Here is a 19,147-nt window from a genome sequence, read left to right on the forward strand (position 1 = left end):
GGGGGGGTGGTTGAGTGGGGACTCAGCATAGAAGGCTCCTATCTGATCACAGTGGGAGTAATTGGCTTTGGGTCTTTGGTGCATAGGTGAGGACGAGAGAGGGATGAGAAGAGTCTCAGATGCAGGACATTTGAGGCAGGAGGGTCTGCACTGCACGGGCACCTCCACACATCACAAACCTATCTTGTATTGACGTCCTGTGCTTTGCGGGGTGCCAGGACTGTTTTGATTACTTTTTGAAAAATTTAAATGTGTTTTTATGTTTACATTTGTGCACAGTGCCACCTTATACTTGTATGTGCACTGCATGTGACGGTACTCAAGGAGGCCAGGAGAGGGCATCAGGTTCCGTGGAGCCAGAGATACTAGAGACTATGAGATGTTTAATGTGGGTGCTGGAATGGAACCTAGGTCCCCTGCTAGAGCATCAGTGTTCTTAACCACCTGAGCCATTTCTCCAAGCCCAGGATTGTTTTCAATTGGTTCGACCAAGATCATTCAAATGAGACCGTTTATGCGAAAGGGAAGGAGTGAAAAGCTAGCCACAAGCCAGGTAAGTGGACCCTGGAGAAACACTGTCCCTGCCGTCTGGGCTTTGGGAGATCACTGGTCCAGTGAAAGAAACATACAAACTCCTATTTTCTGGTCACAGTTATGGGGAGCAGGGAGGACATAGCACTGGATCTTTGTCCTCCAAAAATCCTCTGATCATGTTTGAGAAAATGCATGCATTCCAGTCCTAAGCTTTAGTATGTTTTCTCAGTCTGCAAGCCCTTATGCCTCAGCTAAGTGACCCCCTGATCCTTGGATGGATATCTATATCTATATATCTATATTTAGATAGATAGATAGATAGATAGATAGATATCCAGAAACAAAAGCAAAAGCAAAAATGAAACAAAATTCTAGGCTGTGACCCCATGTAGCAGTTCTGGGCTATAGGAAAAAAAAGAAATTAAATTGCATTTACACCTCTTGGAAAACTCATAATGTACGCGGAATTCTTCAAGCCAGGCCTCCGAAGGAAAGCGCTGACACTACCCACACACTCTGAACAGTGATGCCATAAAGCACACACACACCTGAAAGGGGGAAAGGGGGGCCTCTTGGATTTATGCTGCCTGTCGTTTTTCAGTAAAAGTCAGAGGTCAGAGGTTACCTTGCTTCTACCTCAGCTCTCGACCTGCCTACTATTCCGGGCTCCATTTCACTAGACTTCTGCTTCTGATGAAGTCAGCAATTTTTTTTTTTTTTTTTTTTTTTTTGAACAATAAAATGTCTCCAGTGCTTAAAATTACATTTGCCGAAGTTATTTCTGGGGGAAAATACCACACATATGCCTAAAAAAAGAGAGAGAGAGAGAGAGAACTTCCCTGCTTCTTTTTTAAAGTCAGTCATGCTAAATCCATTGTAGAGTATGCAGTCCTAATCAGTGTGTCCCAATTAAGCTAGACAACCAAATGCCTTTCCTGATGAATAACACTCCAGTAAAAAAAAAAAAATCACAAAACCAAATTTGAAGTTTGTACCTACTGTGGACCCAGAGTCAACTTGAGTAAAGCAGTCTTTTCATGGTCAGACGCAAATTTTAATTTCATTAATTACACACAAAATCAGCAGGATTAAGGTCCTCCTCCAAAACATTGAGATATTGAGTGCCCCCTGTTGCTGAAGGCTACTCTGTTGTTTAAGCTTTTATTTCTTGCTAGTTATTATAAAACACATATGTCCATGTAGACTCCAGCATACATCCAGTGCAACAACACAAAGGAGGTGGGACTCCTTCCTGTGTCTAATCTGGCTTTGCAATGAAGCCAAACCTCAAAGAGAGTCAAGTAAATCAAACCAGAAGAGATGGCCTCAGACCCAGTGAGGAGGGGGACCAGTGTAGAGGCCGTCTAAGAACTACCCCAACACACACACACACACACACACACACACACACACACACACACACACACACTATTTCTGGCAGTGCTAGGATCGAACTGAGGGCCGAGTGCATGCAAGGCAAGCCCTCTGCCACTGAGCTAGGCTTCCAGGTCTTCCTAAGAGTCTTAAGTTATCGTTTATTTGGACTTTCTAAAGAAACCTTTAGCTATCATTTATTTGGACTCTTAGTGGAGGCTTTTTCACGAGACTTTGAAAAACCCCAAGTACGTCACAGTAGGTACTAGTGCCAAGCTATTTCTGCACATTTGAATTCTTTGTCTATTTCTCTAGTCTTGCCTCGGTTGATTCAGGAAGGTGACCGGGTGACAGGTGGCTAGGAGGGCACTGTGGACATGGGCCAGAAACTGAACAGGATGGACGGATTCTCACATCATAAGGGATTTACGTTCTGAGAGAAGCTCTGTGGGCAGTAACTGGCTTTCTGATATCTTTTGCCCCCTCGAGCACGAAGCAAGAAGCAAGGAAAAATGGGAACGCCTCTCCTACCTTGCTCACTGCTGTTATCCCCACTGTGTGAAGTGTGGCCACCGCTGGAAGGGCCCGGGGTTCCTCCTGAGCGAGTGGATGCCGTGTCATCATGATCTCTATTCCAAGAGGGCTGTGGGGCACAAATCAGAAATCTGAGTAAAAGCCATCTGTTAAAGGGTGTAATCCCATCAGACAATGACAATTTGGGGGAGGGCCATGGGGACAACATGACGTCATTCCCACTCTTCTTCAGAACTGGTCCTAGCTCAGGGCCGCATATTCAAAATCTGCCAATTTCAGCTTCCAGGTTATAATGTTCAGTCTATAAGTGATTGTATGACTTACTAACAAGGAAACAAAAACATCTTAGACAAAGGGGGCGTTGCTAACACTTGAGTCTAACTATATCTGAACCCTCCGGTAGAGCACTCTGCTACTCTAGAAGTGCAAAAATGGGAGTGGTGCTCCCTAACGTTGTGCTCCCAGAGGCCTCTGCTTCATTCTAGGAGACAACCCTGGATGGGGCATGAAGATCTCACAATCTGACCAGGAAAAACACTAGCTGGTGTGTGTCAGCTCGTTGCCTGACAGTACACTACAAATGGACCAGGTACAGAGACAAAAAGGAAACTCTATAACAATAAATTCGCATGGACCGTGTACACTCAGCCCCATACTGGGCCTTCTTGTACTATTGAACAGAAAACAGATGTTGCTTCTTATCACTGGGCGCATTTGAAAGTAACATTCAGATAGGCCGTAAATTCAATTCTTAGGGAAAACAATCACGGGGATACTTCTTCCAAATCTCGCTTTATCACCAGAAAAAAAAAAAAAAAAGACTTGAATGAGCTTTTAGTGTTTGCTTTCAAAACCAGCCTCATGAGTCACTGGCCATCCCCTGAAGCAGGAGTGATGCAGAAGAGAGCTGGCTCCTGCCTGGGAACTGACGTTTGTCTTCAAGAGTATTCGTGGAAAAGCAAGATGATCTTATGTGTAAAATATGTCTACACTATTTCAGTCATAGATGGTCATGGTTTGTGACGCTGTCATAGTAAAGCCTATTGACCCTCCCACAAGTGGAGCATGCCTCGTAGAATCACCGCTCTTTGTCTATTTCTTGAAAAGCATTTACCCATCCTGGAGACAAGAAGAAGGCCTGAGAAGATTAAACAACTCAGACATCCAGGAACAAGAAAATGAAGATCCTGTCCCCAAAGCCTGCTCAGCTGGAACCCCAAGGGAGACCCAATACTCCTCCAATGGACACCTCACCTCACCCTTGGCCTGAAGACTCATGCCACCCCCAAAATGGAAATCAAGCCACAGAACATATCCCTTGCATGTGTAAGTCACCCAGTATGCATATTTTCAAAAACAGTGCTAATTGATCTGTGGATTCTGTGATTGAGAGATATGTGACGTGTGAAAAGATGTGTGTTTCACGGACATCCATTGTGAAGCATACCAGAAGACTGCTGTAAGACGTAATCTGGAACACGAGCTCAGGATGCAAACAGTTAATGCATAACTGTTCAGTTTGTACAACCACAGCTCTAAAAGGGGGGGGGGGGACTTGTTTATTCAGAGTCCTGCAGAGAGAATGGTAGAGCACCCAGGGGACAGACAATGCCAGGCACAAAACCCCGGTGCCTCGACATGGAAAAGGATGTTGTTCTGTGTGCTACAAATCCCACTTGAAAATATAATTAGAAGGAGAAAATGGCAAACTATTGCATTAACTGTAATTGAACAAAAGACCAGCAAGGCATGTGGGAGGCTGCAGGAGCCCGTGGGAGTTTCCGGATGCATGAGATGCTGCGAGTGACGTCTCCTGGGCACTCTCATTTTCTTTATGTTGTCCCTCACTACTAGTGTTGACTGGTGATCTGACTTGTAATTAATAGAAAGGCTAGCAATAACAAGCTAAAATACAGAGCAGCAGCCTAACCTCATCAGAAACACGTTTGTTAATCTGATTAAGAGCAAGGGCTCCAAAAAGATGCCTAGGAACCAGAGAACCAGTCCATGTCAGACAGTAAACTGCCCTCCTTTCTGCCACAACAGGCCTGATATACTCACTATCTTTTAATGAGCTCCACTGATTTATTCTGTTCTCCTTCGCTCCCTCCCCCCACTTTTCTACTGTGCAGGATGTAGATTAATTCAATGCTTAATTGTTTAGTAAATTCAATTTTCCACATTCTATTCTGCATAGCTTTAGCTAAGGTTCTTAAATCTTCAGCGGTGAGCCCTGAGCTCAGTGTTTGTGATGGGTGCCTACCTTTTTCATCACCATTTTTCTCCATCCACCACTTAATTCACCATGAAAAGATTTTCCTTGCTGGAAATTCTGATTCCGCTATGATCTGTGAGGCATTCCGATTCATTGCATTTTCATTGTGTTGGGTCTTAGATGCAGGGGCTTCTCTTTTCTCACAGCTATGGCCACATTATACAGGCATTCATGCAAGAAGTGTTGGATTCCACCTCACTTTATCCAAATTTTGTGCAACCTATATGTTTAAATTCCTGTGTTCGCCAAAAGTTGGCACCCACATTTTCCACCTAATATCATTCTTCTCAGAGACTAGCTCTTCCAGAAGGCCTGTGAATACTGAATGCAGCTCCCTGAAGTGAAATCTAACTGTTGTGGTCCTTTCTTGAATTAGCTTTGTGTATTAGCATTTCAAGAATGGTATGGTCACAAGAAACTGAGCATCAGAAGAAATCCACAGGGTTACCAAAACAGAACAAGAACTGTGCTTACTGCAGGTCATTAAACAAGATTAAAGTCCAAGGATCAGAAACAGCTCATGAACTCCTCCAGTATAAATATGTAAGAGAGCCCTAATCAGAAAGAACTCCCCCCAAAAGCCATGTACCGGGGAGTTTCTGTTATAATAACACATGTCTCTGACTATATGGTCTCACCAAACAGCATCATTATTTTTAAAATTAAAATATGTGCATGTAATTAAGTACATAAATCTGTGAAGTTGTGAGTTGCTTGGGGCCACTTGAAAAGTCAGGCTGACAGAATAAAATCAACGGTGCATTGAGTACAGCAAATTTTAGTCATGGCCCTAAATTAAGTCTCAAAGAACCTTCTTGTCTTCGGTGTATATAATTTCAGGATACGTGGTGGCTATATTCTTATCTGTGAGAAGTCCATTAAGACAAAGGCCCTAACCTGAAGTCTGATTCCACCTATGGAGTATTTTGGAGGGGCTGGGGGGTGGGGATACATCTGTGCTACTAATTCTTGCCTTTATGTATGTGCTTGCTTCCTAATTCTTACGTTAACATACATACTTGCATTTTTTTTTCCTGAAAGGGGGCCAGGTAATGTCTGTAGCTGTCCCCCAAATTCTCAAGGGAGTATCTGCCTCTAAAAGTATAAGATATTTACAGCCCTAGACACAAAGCTAGACAGAAGACTTCAGAACTCACTCAGACTCACTCAGTCTACACTTGCTGGATGGCATGGTGCAGTGATACCCTCCACACAGGACTTAGCTGCCCTATGTGGAATGGAGCAGCCGAAAGCAGCTCTCTATCAGAAAGCACCTCTATATTGACGGGTAAATATTATATGTTATATAAAAAGTGACTTAACTACATGGTTAATTCTACGGACAGCAATTTAAAATCCTTGAAGCAAGCAATAGTTTTCACCATCTTTTTTTGCTTTGGAAGATTGCACACTTCCATTTTTGTTTCCTTGTTTTTGTTTTTGTTGTTTTTCTCTCACTTTTTGAGAAAGATAGGGGGAAAACCTCATTTTCTTTTTTCTCTTTTCAGTGTTTCAGTTCTGGTGCTTTCTATTGAAAGGGTTTTGCTGGCATCTGGTAGTGGGCAGCCATGGCCTCTCCTGACTATAGGGCATTTCAGGACAAGGACAGTAGCTCACTCTGCCCAAACTGCTCTTTTAAGAGCTTGGGAAACCCCATGGCTAATGTTTGCCTGGAAGAAAAGCTGAGGGAACTAGCTAAAATTACTGTTCCTACTTTCCCTGCCCTTATCTCAACAAACTGCACTTTCAAAATGCATGGCTCTTTCTGTCTACACCTTAGATTCTGAGATCTTTTGATCTCTTCTTACCTTTTACATTTTCCTTGGACAATCCCTTTCACTAGTGTGAAGGGAATTAGGACATACATAAACCAAACTTGGATCTATGGGTGTCTTCTTTGCTCTTCTGACTTACACAAACAGCTATGTGTTGAGCCATCACCATACAAAGATGTCTATTTCGTTCAACGAGTGCAAGGCTAAACTCCTCCCCCAAAGCCTCACTGGGCAGTCTGGAGCTCATTCTGTAGACCATGATGACCTCAAGCTTGCGGCAATCCTCCTGCCTCCACTTGCTGAGCACAGGTGTGCAACCGCTTGGTTTACTTTCTCTGTTTTATTCTCCATCCTAATGCATATCATACCATCTTCCACTGCAAAACCCCCCATAACCATCTGTTTCTCAACCCCCTCTCTCCATATCTCTCCCCTGAACTCCATTATGAGAGTCAAGATGTCTTGTCCACTTTTACCACTAAATACTTTGTCACACAAATCTCCCCAGCTCTGGAAGGGCTGAGACTCACTAGAGCTCGAGCCCCATGGAAGCAGGGATGGCCCCTTTTTCCCCCCCACTGTTAGAATCTGAGTATCAAGCACAGCCCTGTGATGGGGCTCGGGAAATGATACAGGAGGAACTGCTCCTACTACTGCCAGTGGAGTACAGTCTGAGTTCATTAGCCTGATTCGAGAAGCAGAGCCTCTCTAGGGGCCATTCCTCCCCCTTGCTCCTAGCATCCTAGCAGGCCTCGCCACATGTGATCTCTGTAAGATGCTTTGCAGCTTATCACTCAAACCCTAAGCCCACCCTCTCCTGCCTGCAATGGCTTCTTGCTCTGCCCTGAAAGACCCAGGCACTATTTTTCTTTTCCTTGCTATTTAAGCCTATGCTGTCCCTGGTTGAGATGCTTCTCTCTGGAATGCTCCAACCACCTCATCAGTACCTCGGTCATTTTACTACCTCATTGTTTTGTGGTGAGCTGTTGTGCCCATCTGTAACTCTCTGTAATGAATTCTTCTGAACACGTCTCATTCACCCTTATATCTCCTATCATACAAAATGTTTTTATTATAACACATACAAATGCATTTTAAAATATTTTGTGTGTGTCTGTGTGTCTGTGTGTGGATATGTGCAGTTGAGTGCAAGTGACCTTGGGAGTATTAGATGCCCAGGAGCTGAAGTTACAGACAATCATGAGCTATGCAACATGGTTTCTAGGAACCAAACTCTAGTCCTCTGCAAAAGCACATGACCTTAACTCCTGAGCCACCTCTCCAACACCACAAATATAGTTTTGAGCAAATTCATAGATCAGTCAATAGACATGGTATCTCTGTGCTAAACTGTACCTGATATTGTGATTGCTTGTGTTAAAGTACAAAATAAGAACCTAAACGCATTTCAAATGTTTACATCCATACAAACGTGCACTACTGTCAAATATATTAATACCTAGTTGTAGCACAACACAGGAAGGGAAGGGAAGGGAGGAAGGAAGGAAGGAAGGAAGGAAGGAAGGAAAGAAAGAAAGAAAGAAAGAAAGAAAGAAAGAAAGAAAGAAAGAAAAAGAATTAGGCAGATCTTACAACTTTGCTGGACTACTTACATGGTTTTAGACAAGTCACAACGTCTTTAACCTTTAACGACCTTATCTTTAAAATGGAATTTTTAAAAAGTATCCCAGAATAATTGAAAAGAGGAAAGGTACAACAGTGTAACAGGAGGGGTAAGGAAGGAGAAGTATTGGTAATGGGAGTGAATATGAGCAAAGTTCAATGGCGTACATGGTGAAAATGTCATGATGTAACCCAGTATTTTTTATACTAAAAAAAAAAAAAACCCCACAAAAACCTTAAAAACTGTTCCATGCATATATATATATATATATATATATCAACAAGTACTCAGTTAAGTGACAGCTACTATAGCTCTAATATGAAAATTCAGATTGAATCAGACAAGCCTGAAACATCTCCACACAGGCACACAGGTATATCCTGGTCATAAGCCTTGTCTTGGGCTATATGCTGGCCAGGTCCCACCCTCCCCCTGCACCCTATTAATCTGACATGAGAAAGCTAGAGTCATCTGGGAAGAGGGAGCCTCAATGGAGAAAATGCTTCCATCAGCTTGGCCTTTAAACAAGCCTAAGGGGGCATTTTCTTAATTAATGACTGGTGTGAGAACACCCAGCCCATTGTGGGTAGTGGCACATCTGAGCAAGTAGTCCTGGATTTCATATGAAACCAAGCTGAGCAAGGCATAAAGCAAGGCAGGCAGCAAATGGTGCTCTTCCACGGTCTGCTTTGCTTCCTGCCTTGAGTTCCTGGCTTCGCTCCCCCTGATGATGTCACAGAACTTTAAACTCTAGATGCTTTTTTTCCTCCTCCACACTGCTTTTGCCCATGATCTTCATCACTCAGCAGCAGCAGAGAAGCCGGCTAAGCTCGGCTACCTCCCAGCTGGTATGTGCCCAGAGAATGCAAACTGATCTTATTTTCACCTTGGAATAACATGATTTCCCAGTGGTCTGCTTGTTCCCACCCCATCAAGTTTAATTTGGTATCTAATGTTATCAATCACTTTATAGCATTCAAAATAATTTGATGTTTCTTCTGGATGTACCACTCATAGGAGACTCATGTCAAAATCCTCTTTTCTAAACTAAAATTAAACTTTTTTTTTTTATCATTGTAAAACAACAGAAACAACCCCATCCCTTTTGGTCTCACTCAAAAAGTGGCAGAGAACTGAGTCTGGTGATCTAGATAGAGGAGAGGTCTTCTGCCTGCTGTGGAGAAGTCAGTGAAACAAGCAGGGTTCAAACTCTGGCAGGCACTCATTGGGAGCAGACATGCAGTCTCAAACCTCTAGCACTCTCCAGCAAAGACTCTCTAATGACTTTGAGAGCTGACACCTCTCAAAAGGCAGAGACTTCCAGAGCTTTCCAGATCTGGAGAATCACCAGTCAACGTGGCACATGTGCTTGTGTACTTGATGGTCATGTGCACTCATTCACACCCCCACGTCTACACATGCCATGCACACCCACACACACATATCACACTTAGCCATTATCATAGAAGATGACATTGCTAAATAGTACCATCCCACCATGCCAGGAGAGCCAGAGCTAATTAGCCTCATCTCTCCACTTTCTGCCTCCAAGACATCCTTCTTGAATCCTCAGAAGCACACCATATCAGCCAATAGGATTCCTCATAAAACCTCTTAGCCATTCAAGGAAAGGGGCCATAAGGATGCTAACACAGAGAAAACAGGTAGGAAGGAGGAGCCAAGTGAGCCACTTCAGTGAGAAACAGGGTTCTGTTTACCAGTGTAGATTAGAATCTGGGGAGTGAGGGATGCTAAGCTGTTCCTGGGTATAAGGACTTGGAATTTGATAGAAATGGCACTCCTACTGCTGTCCTTAGAGGTTCCATTTGCATCTGCTTCATAGACAAAACTCACCATGCAATCACTAAATCCACTCAACCACTGTTTATTAGACACTTGCACTTTGTAGGGATGGGGGAGGGATGGTCTCAAAGCGTTTGCCTCAGAGTCTACATTGTCTCAACTTAAAATATAGATAATTAAGGAAAAGTGTAAATTTCTTTATAGGTATTTAAACAGTATTCGTGGCACTCATTAAACAAAATTCATTTAACCAAAGGAAGTTCAGGCAGACAGTAAGCCTTCTTTGTTTTGATTTGTGTTTGTTTGTCTTACTGGAGTAAATCTGTCTCTTTCCCTTTAAGCTTTATAGTTGTTTTTAAATGTCAGAAGCATTCAAAATTAATACTTTGATATACACAGAGGCTGTGGAGTGAAGGTTCACATTAAAATGTTTTGGGGAGGGGCTGGAGACATGCCTCTGCAATTAAGGACACTGACCGCTTTCCCACATGACCTGGGTTTGATTCCCAGCACCCATATAGAGGCTCACAACCGTGTGCAGCTCCCATTCCAGGGGATCTGACATCCTCTTCTAACTCTGTGGGCCAGCATGCATGTGGTACACAAACAAACCTACACACAAAGCACCCATGCACGTAAAAGTAATAATAAAGTTTAAAATATCTGAACTGTTTTCAGAAACAGCTTCCACATTAAACAGGGCATTTGAGATTAAACATCTCCAGGGCCACATCTCCTACTGAAGAGTGACAAAGTGTGGGAGGCAACCACTGGTGACAAGAAAAGAAAATCCCCAATGGCAGACCACACGTCCTCTCCAGAGAAAACCAGCTTTACTTTATCTTACTTTATTCCATTTTTCCACCTGGGCACCAGTAGGCATGCATACATAGATGCCTACTACACACAACTACAATGTCCCTAAAGGTCAGAAGAGGGAACTAGAGTTAGTCACAGTTATAAGTGAGGGAGGGCGGTGTTGGGAACCAAAGCCAGGTCATCTGTTGAAGTGGCAAATGCTCATAACCACCAAGTGCTGGCTTTTCCCAAAGGTTATCTTCTGGGAACACATGATGCTCCCTGTTTTCACCAACTCCCCATACTCTTCTTCCTTTCTTCTTTCCCTTTACCTCACTCTCTTTTATCTTCCCCGGATCTGTAGGCCTCTACAGTGCTGCTTTTGAGACAAGGTTCTTCACTGTCTAACAACTTACTATGTAGATAAGACTAGCCTTGAACTCATAGAGATCCACCTGCCTCAGCCTTCTGAGTGCTGAGAGCAAAGGTCTTTGCCACCACACTTAACTAGGATCTTATGCCCCCTGTTTAATATTGCAATAAAGTGGGCTTCCCACTTCACTAGCAGAGGCCCAAGGGTTAATTTTGGAGCCGAGGCCAGATGGTAAATCTGTGGTGAGACAATGGAAGTCCAGCATCCTCTCTCAGAGTCTGCGGCTATCACCAAACTTTCACACTTCCTCTGCTCACACTCTAAGCCCTCCTGCATTGCCACTGTGAACTCTTAGTCTGGGTAGATATCTCGTTGGCTCTATAGTCATTCCTTAGGCATAGCACCCACCATCTGGGTAGGAGCTGGTCTCTTCATACACACCACAAAGGTGAAACCTCAGTGTCTAAGCAACTTTGGTGTATGCCTGAGTGCCCATACAGGAACATGTACACACACACACACACACACACACACACACACACACTGGGTATTTGTTAACATATGTATGAAGATGTGTAGCAGTGGTGGGTAATTCATGGAAATAAAGAAACTGTTGAATTGAGTTCTATATTTCCCAGTTCACAAACAAGTCCTACAAAAGACCATCTTTTTCCCAACACTGAATCCTCCCCCTCCCCCGTCTCTGTGTAATGAGGCATGAAGAATTCTTGTGCTTTTTTTTTTTTTTTTTTTAAACCTTTGGTGAAAATTCTCCAAGGAGTTATTTCATCTATAAATGAAAAGTTTTCTATCAGGTGACTATGTGAGTTCTGGGAATCACTGAAGTCTAAAGGCACACATGTGCACACACTCATGCACACACAGTAGCACGAATCTACAGTGTACATAAGGTAAACAAACATCACAATGGAATTTAAAGCAGCTTGGCCATCAAATAAGACACTGTGAATCTACAAGTTCTTATATATAAATCCCCATGCTTTATTCTCCTCACAATATCTGGGGACTGGTCGCCATGACAGGTGGGAGGAGCAGGAAGTGGGAAGTTCAGATCCAGCATCTTTCTCACAGCTGGCATTGTTTAGGCCTCTACTCCAAAATCCTCAGGACTATTAATGTACATAGCTGAGATGATTCATAGAGAATTTAAGGGAGAACAATGCAAAGCAATGATCCAGAAGTGTAAAAGAACACCCAGAAAGTCTCAAAAGCAGTCCTGATGCATCCATGCAGCACTGGGCACTGATAGGTCCCTCTGTAACTTTTCTATTTTGAGGCTCACTATTAACCATCATCCCATGAAGGCCTCACTGTGGTCTCAGAAGATAATTGGTTCCTACAAGGGGTACATTCAACAAGTTACAAGGCAAAAGAAGAATCATGGCTAAAGCAATGGACAAGCATTCACACAAATCTCAAAAGTGGCATAAAGAACAGATAAGTAATTTAGAGAAGATTCAAGTGCACTAAGTGTCCAAATTCTACTAATTAGGATGTTGAAGGGGATCATGAGCAGGGAACAGAAGAGAACAGACAGCCTGCTTACAGAGCCTCCTACAGAATGCACTCAGGCCAGGGACCATGGGATGCACTGGAGTCCCAGCAACAGGGAAAGCTGAGCCCAGGAGTTTAAGGCTAGCATGAGCAACAAACTGACACTCTATCTCAAATTAATTAATTAATTAATTAACTAACTAATTAATAACCATCATCTTTCCTTTTCTCCACTGCCCTAGAAATCATACCTTGGAATGGTAGCTCACTGAATTCCACCTGTGACTGAAACAAACAGATAAAACTCTAATCCAACTAGCAACCATTGTATTTGTGAACATTTATTTGCAAACATTTCAAGCCATACAATTTATTCAATAGTTCTCCCATGAAATTTGTGTTATCTTTATATCTTTTCTATTCAGCGGTGTGGGGTGGGGGAGACTCTAAAGCTAAATGCTAGCACACTCAGTGTTAGGAAGTCCCTTTATAAGACTGCATGCCAGTGCTTTATTATCTACTTGAAACTTGATACTGTCCTTCAAAGAAATTAAGACTTAAACTCAAAGATGTCTTATCTGAAACAACTACAATCCCTAAACTTTCTAAGCAAAGCATTCTACAAGCAAGAGCATCCAATGATGCTTAAACCACTGCATCCTTAGCACACATTATAAAGAACTGCAGGAACAGTACACTCACTTTAGGAGCTCTGGGAGAGGGCTTAGCATGGGATCCAAGCAGTACCGCTGTCTGGGTTGCATCATAAGAACGAGTTCTCAGTGGTTGGTTACAATATCACAGAAAGTTGTCTAAGGACAAAGGTGTGTGTGTGTGTGTGTGTGTGTGTGTGTGTGTGTGTGTGTGTGTGTGTGTAGAGTCTCACTATGTAGCCCTGCTGGCCTATCATTATGTAAACCAGGCTGGCCTCAAACTCACCGAGATCTGCCTGCCTCTGCCTCCCATTGCTGGGATCATAGGTGTGCGTCAGTGCATCCAACTGCTTTGGTGCTTTGTTGCTGTTTACTGCATCTTACTGGCCTCAAACTCTCTGTTCTCTTACCTCATGGCCTCCAGAGTGCTGAGCTTACAGGAGTGTGCCAAGCTCAGTCTCTTTGTATTCCTCGATTGATATCAGAATAATAGTGACCTACTCAAAGTCAAAGTCTGTTTTTCTTGACGCTCTATAATTATAAAATGGTCTATAAAACAAGACCTCTGTCAAACAGTACCCATCTCTTGTTGTCAAGTCAACTGATGTTTTTTGAAAGATGGGCAGAGTATAATTAAAGAGAAATCATGTTGTTTAATGCAGTGCTCGGGGGCACTATTTGACACAGTTTGCATGGTGCTTCTTACCTCTCTTGGGAGTGGGTGAGTGGAGGTTGACTCCTCTCCACTTCATAACCTATGTGGGAGGCTCGCCAAGGTGATGTAACTTTACCTCTCAACCAAAGGTCACTCTCCCTAGACTGTATGGGGTGGGGGGCTGTTTTTCCTCAAGTGTTTCCAAAATTTTACCTTTTCTACCTCTATAGTCTCATGCTGGGAAAGCCCCCAGGGTTTACCCACAAAAAAAGGAAAAGTCGTCACTTTCCAGTGCTCTGTCATGGAAACTGCCACTTAACGCTGATACCCATGGTGGTTGCGATAAAATCTAATCTAATTTCCTTACAGATTTGCAGAAGCATTTCTGGATGTTTATATTTTCAACCAATTTGATTCTGTTGTTTGCAAGGATTTTTGAATCTTTAAACTGCCTGGCAGTGTTAAATTCGGAGGTGGGGGAAGGGGGGAGGTTGAGGTGGGGCCAAGAGAGATTATTCACCCTTTTCCATGATTATGTCAGATATGGTTTTCAGAGAGAATCTTCTCAAAGCGTCCTGAGATCGAATTTGAATCTCTGCTTCCCAGGATGCTCAACTTGTCTTTATTCAAGTGCTTGGCTTGAAGACCAATGAAAAGTAGTCTGATGCCAGGGCAGGGTGTCAAGTGTTGAGGCTTCAGTCACGTCCCAGGATGACAAGATCCTGGGCTTGGTCTAGCTTTAGGTGTGTAAGTATGGCAAGTCATTCGGCTCGTCGCTATTTTTTATTGTCCTCCTTTTTCTAGTGGCATGTTCTATGGCTCTGAATAAATACTAAACACTCACACAGCTCACCCATAGGACAGCAAGCGAACCTTCCAAATGCCCCCAGGAGTGGGGGAAAGAACAGTCTACTTAAATGGAAGGGCAGAATAATTTGGAAAATAAAACTGAGTTGCTACAATTCCCAATTCCAGGATAGAAATGTTTATAGCAAACTCACTGAGATACAGACTGTGGTTGGATTTCAATAATTATTAGAATAAAAATATTTGATCATCAAGAAAACATTTGACGACTGTGTAGAATGTAAGTCACTAGGCGACCACTATCATTTTGTGCAACCGAGTACAGGACCGGAGCCTAAATGCTTTTTCATCACTTTGTTATTGAAAACAGCTTGGCAAATCCTTCACTGTGGTAAATTCATAGGCCAAGTCACCAAATAAACAGCTGGTATGAAAACTTCATGAACAATATTCCATAGAAAATTCCAGCATGTGATAGGAACAGAGAAAAGAGAAAGAAAAGAAAGTGGGTGTGTCTAATATTCAATAACTTTCTTTTTTAAAAAAAGAAAATCAGTGTATCAGTAAGTTCAGTTCAAAATGTAAAACTCCTTATTTTCTTTGTTAGAAACTATGGCCAAGAAAAATCACAATAAGTAAAATGAACACAGCCACCCTGTGTAGAGGTACACACGTTTTATCCTGGCACCCAAGAAGCAAAGGCAGGTGGACCTCTTTGAGCTGAGGCCAACTGGGTCTTCATTAGAGGTTCTCAACCTGTGGCTTGTGACCTCTTTTGGCGTCACATACCAGGTATCATGCAAATCACATGTTTACTTTTCCATTCACAACCACAACAAAATTACAGCTGTGAATTAGCGATGAAAACAATTTTATGGTTAGGGGTCACCACAACATGAGGAACTGTAGGAAATGGTGGCAGCATTAGAAAGGCATAGTAATTTGCGGGCCAATCAAAGCTATAGAGAGAGAGCCTGTCTCAAATCCAACCAAATGACGACGACAACAACAACAACAACAAAGAAGCTGGCCCAGTGTTTTTGTATCTAGAACGATGAAGCATGGACAAGTATGGCCGTGTGAAAGGGGACAGTGTATATTCACTAAGGGTAACTAACCCCTTTCACCCACTTGAGGAGGTGCCACTTTGAGCAGAGTACCATCCCTGCCTCATGCAGAAAAACTCCACACATTTGGTAGAATCGTGAGCTAGTTCCTTTGAACTATGCAGGGGTCAGGATACGAATATAAGTGATCCATCTACCGACACGTTCAAGAGGTGGCTACTTGGAAGACTCATGAACGACAATCTCAAATAAAAGTAATATCCAAGGGCAAGTCACCACAAGTCTCTACCCTAATATTCCCTTCAGTGAGCGATTAAAGACAACCCCACATCTGGTCACAACTTCCAACTAAATGTTCCCTCCCCCCCCCAAAAAAAACCCAGATGCCCAACTTCATTCAACTGTTGAGCTCTCTGTTCTACTTAAAGTGACATAGCTCATAACAGCTCACCCATTTGATACTATGTTTAGTTTAATATCTATATTGCTGGTAAAGTCTTAAGATACCATGAATGAGTTTTTGGTTTTGTTTTAACTTCAGGGAGGGTAGTTTCCACCCTGCAATAAACAGGAAGGAAGGCTACATTTCAGAATAACCCAAGGAAGCCCATGAGCCCTGTTAGTCTGCTCTGACTTTATATCGTAGAAGTCATTAGCCCACCTCCCAGCTGGATCTCTCTTTGGAGTCCCTGCAGACAAACACTCCATTTCATGCAAATAACACCCAAGTATGCCTTAGAACAGCAGACACTGTACACCATTTAGTTTGGAATTAACTTTTCAAACCACTGAGGGATAACTTTTGAATAACAGAAAACACTGCAGGTCGCGGCTAATTATAGTTTACCTATCAAATTAAGTTAATGTTGGGGAACACATCCCAAACAGCTGTGGAGTTTTAAGGGGTGTTTTATTGTTAAGGAAGTGCTGATTCTCTTATTTCTAAATGTTTTAAGATAAGAGAAACATTTTCTAAGTTGAAACGATATAGGAAAACCCCAAGTTTACATCAAACCACTCCGTCATTTGTCCTTAGGCGGCTGTGGTCTGTGTCAATTTCTTTATAATTTTCATTTCCCAGAGTTTCAATAGTCCCAAAACCACACTTCACTTTAAAGTGTTTCTGTGGGACAGAGTGGGGATGCAAATCCAGAATATAATGCAAATCATGGATACCTGGGACCAAATCTGGACACCTAGTTAAGAGTACCATCACCAAAACCAACCATCTGGGGCCCAAGAGGAAGAGCACACAGATAGACAGATCTGCCTCCCAGTGACCGCAGCCCCAGAAAAGGTAAGCAAGATTGATGGTGCCCATGTTCTCACCTAACTATAAAGCAAATGTTAGCAATAATCAACAGGCTTGGTCTCTGTTCATTCCTGCCCTAAAGGGACAATAACATCTTCCCTGAAAGCAATGCTCCATGTGGCTAACAACCCAGCAGGCAGCAAAGGTTCGAATCTCAGGCAAAGGAGAAGGTTTGCGAAACAAGGGAAAAACCAAAGTGATTCAGAAAAGAAAGCAGAGAAGCTCTGTCTCACTAGAGCGATCCACAGCCAGGCATGACAGACAGCAGGGTGAGGCGAGCCTGCAGGGCTGGACACCCCGTAAGCCACAGTGTTCTCAAGGTTACCTTGTGCTGTCCGGCTCTGACAAGGGTTACTATACAGTGACTTTTAGGGTGGTGCCAAGATCACTGTCATCAATTCTAACTGACTCAAAATATCATCTGCTTGAGCCCACTTAAAGTGTAAGAGTGTATGCTATTAAAAACGAAAGAGAAAATAGCACAATTATAAAACTCGGTTCATCTTATTAATCTAATAAAAGGTTGTAGTTGTTTCTAAAGTTGTACTTTGTACACGTACACATTGGAGTGGTCTGCAGAAGAATATACTTTCATTTAGGATTTTCAAAGAACTGTCACATTGCACAGGCAAGTCCTTCGCTTGAACGTAAATCTATGAACTGTGAGTATTCAAGTGCAAGGAGTTGATTGCAGAAACATACTTCTGGGAATTACAAATACTATTCAGTTCATTTTTATAAGTTATTTATCCTCCATTAGTTTATTTATATACATTGGTACATATTTTATGTAAAAAAACACAATGGCACCATTTCATACTTTTAGAAAAGTTCATGGCTTAATTCTGCCTATATTTGTATTTGACTATGTCTACTTGCGCTAACTAAATAACAGGAATGTGATTAAATAAATCTAGAGATAAGCTTTTTTCACTGGGGAATAAACACTTTATATTGCACGTTAGTTAATTTTAGGAATTGTGAAGCAAGTGAAAAAAATAATTTCACCACATTTGTACATTCATGTTTTCCTTTCACAAGAGCATATTTTCTGGGTGAGGAGAAGCTGTCTGGGAAAGCATTCCAAGACAGCCCGGTAAAGTATTACCAATGGCTTGAATTCTGTCCACCTGAGTGTATTAAACTGATTGAAATTGGATTCTAGAGACAAATATTTAAATGGATGTGTCCTCAGCTATTTTACAAAGTATACTTTATGCCATTTATTTAAAATGTCATCTTTGTAAGTGTTGGGGGGGGGAGGAACCTAGCAATTGCTCCACACAGGTGGACTTCCTAGACAGGCTGTTTAAGGAATTATAAAGCCTTCCCCATTCCCACAATCCTCAAATCACAGCGTGGTAAACTGAGGATATGGGGTAGATTGTCATTTACCTTGTATATTACATAAGGGTCCACTTTCTTTCATTTCTGCAGGAATGAAACAGGGACAGGGGTTCTGTGTGTAGCCCTGGCTGTCCTGGAATTTGCTCCATAAACCAGGCTGGCCTCAAACTCAGAGATCTGCCTGCCTCTGCCTCCTGAGTGCTGGAACTAAGAGCTGGTACCACTATCACCCAGGTTGTCTGCAGACTTAATTTATACGTGTTAAACTCGCCTACAATTGTTAAGGATATCAAAATGTCAAACTTTTACTGGGTCTCAAAAGCCAATTCCTGATATTATTAAAATCTGAGTTGGGAGATGATATGTTTTGAGTATTTCTACATTTTTATTTTATGTTTAAGGGGGGAAAAAAACGTTTTTGTAGTTCTGGGAATTAAACCTAAGGACTCACACATGTTTAGACAAGCACTCTACTGTTGAGCCACACCCCATTTCCTAGACCCTAACTTTCTTTTATTTTTAAGATTTATTTAATTTTATACGAATGAGTATTTTGGCCACACGTTTTTCTGTACACAGTGTGTGTGCCTGGTACCCACAGAGGTCAGAAGGAGGCATTGGGTCTCCAAAAACCAGAGTTTTACGGATGTTTATGAACTGTCATGTGGCTCCTGTAAATCGAACCCAGCCAGATCTTCTAG

The 19,147-nt window shown here is 42.4% G+C and overlaps 1 protein-coding gene across 4 annotated transcripts in view; it reads right to left on the reverse strand.

Annotated features, from left to right (window-relative positions):
• Nucleotides 1-19,147, reverse strand: part of Meis1 (Meis homeobox 1) — a 140,666-nt gene that overhangs the window by 107,748 nt on the left and 13,771 nt on the right. For all 4 annotated transcript variants that reach the window (XM_051165140.1, XM_051165139.1, XM_051165142.1 and 1 more), the window contains exon 7: nt 2,440-2,551. In XM_051165140.1, coding sequence (XP_051021097.1) covers nt 2,440-2,551 — 112 coding nt within the window. The remainder of the gene's footprint in view (nt 1-2,439; nt 2,552-19,147) is intronic.

The sequence above is a fragment of the Acomys russatus genome, chromosome 22, assembly GCF_903995435.1.
Source record: "Acomys russatus chromosome 22, mAcoRus1.1, whole genome shotgun sequence".
Lineage (NCBI taxonomy): Eukaryota > Metazoa > Chordata > Mammalia > Rodentia > Muridae > Acomys > Acomys russatus.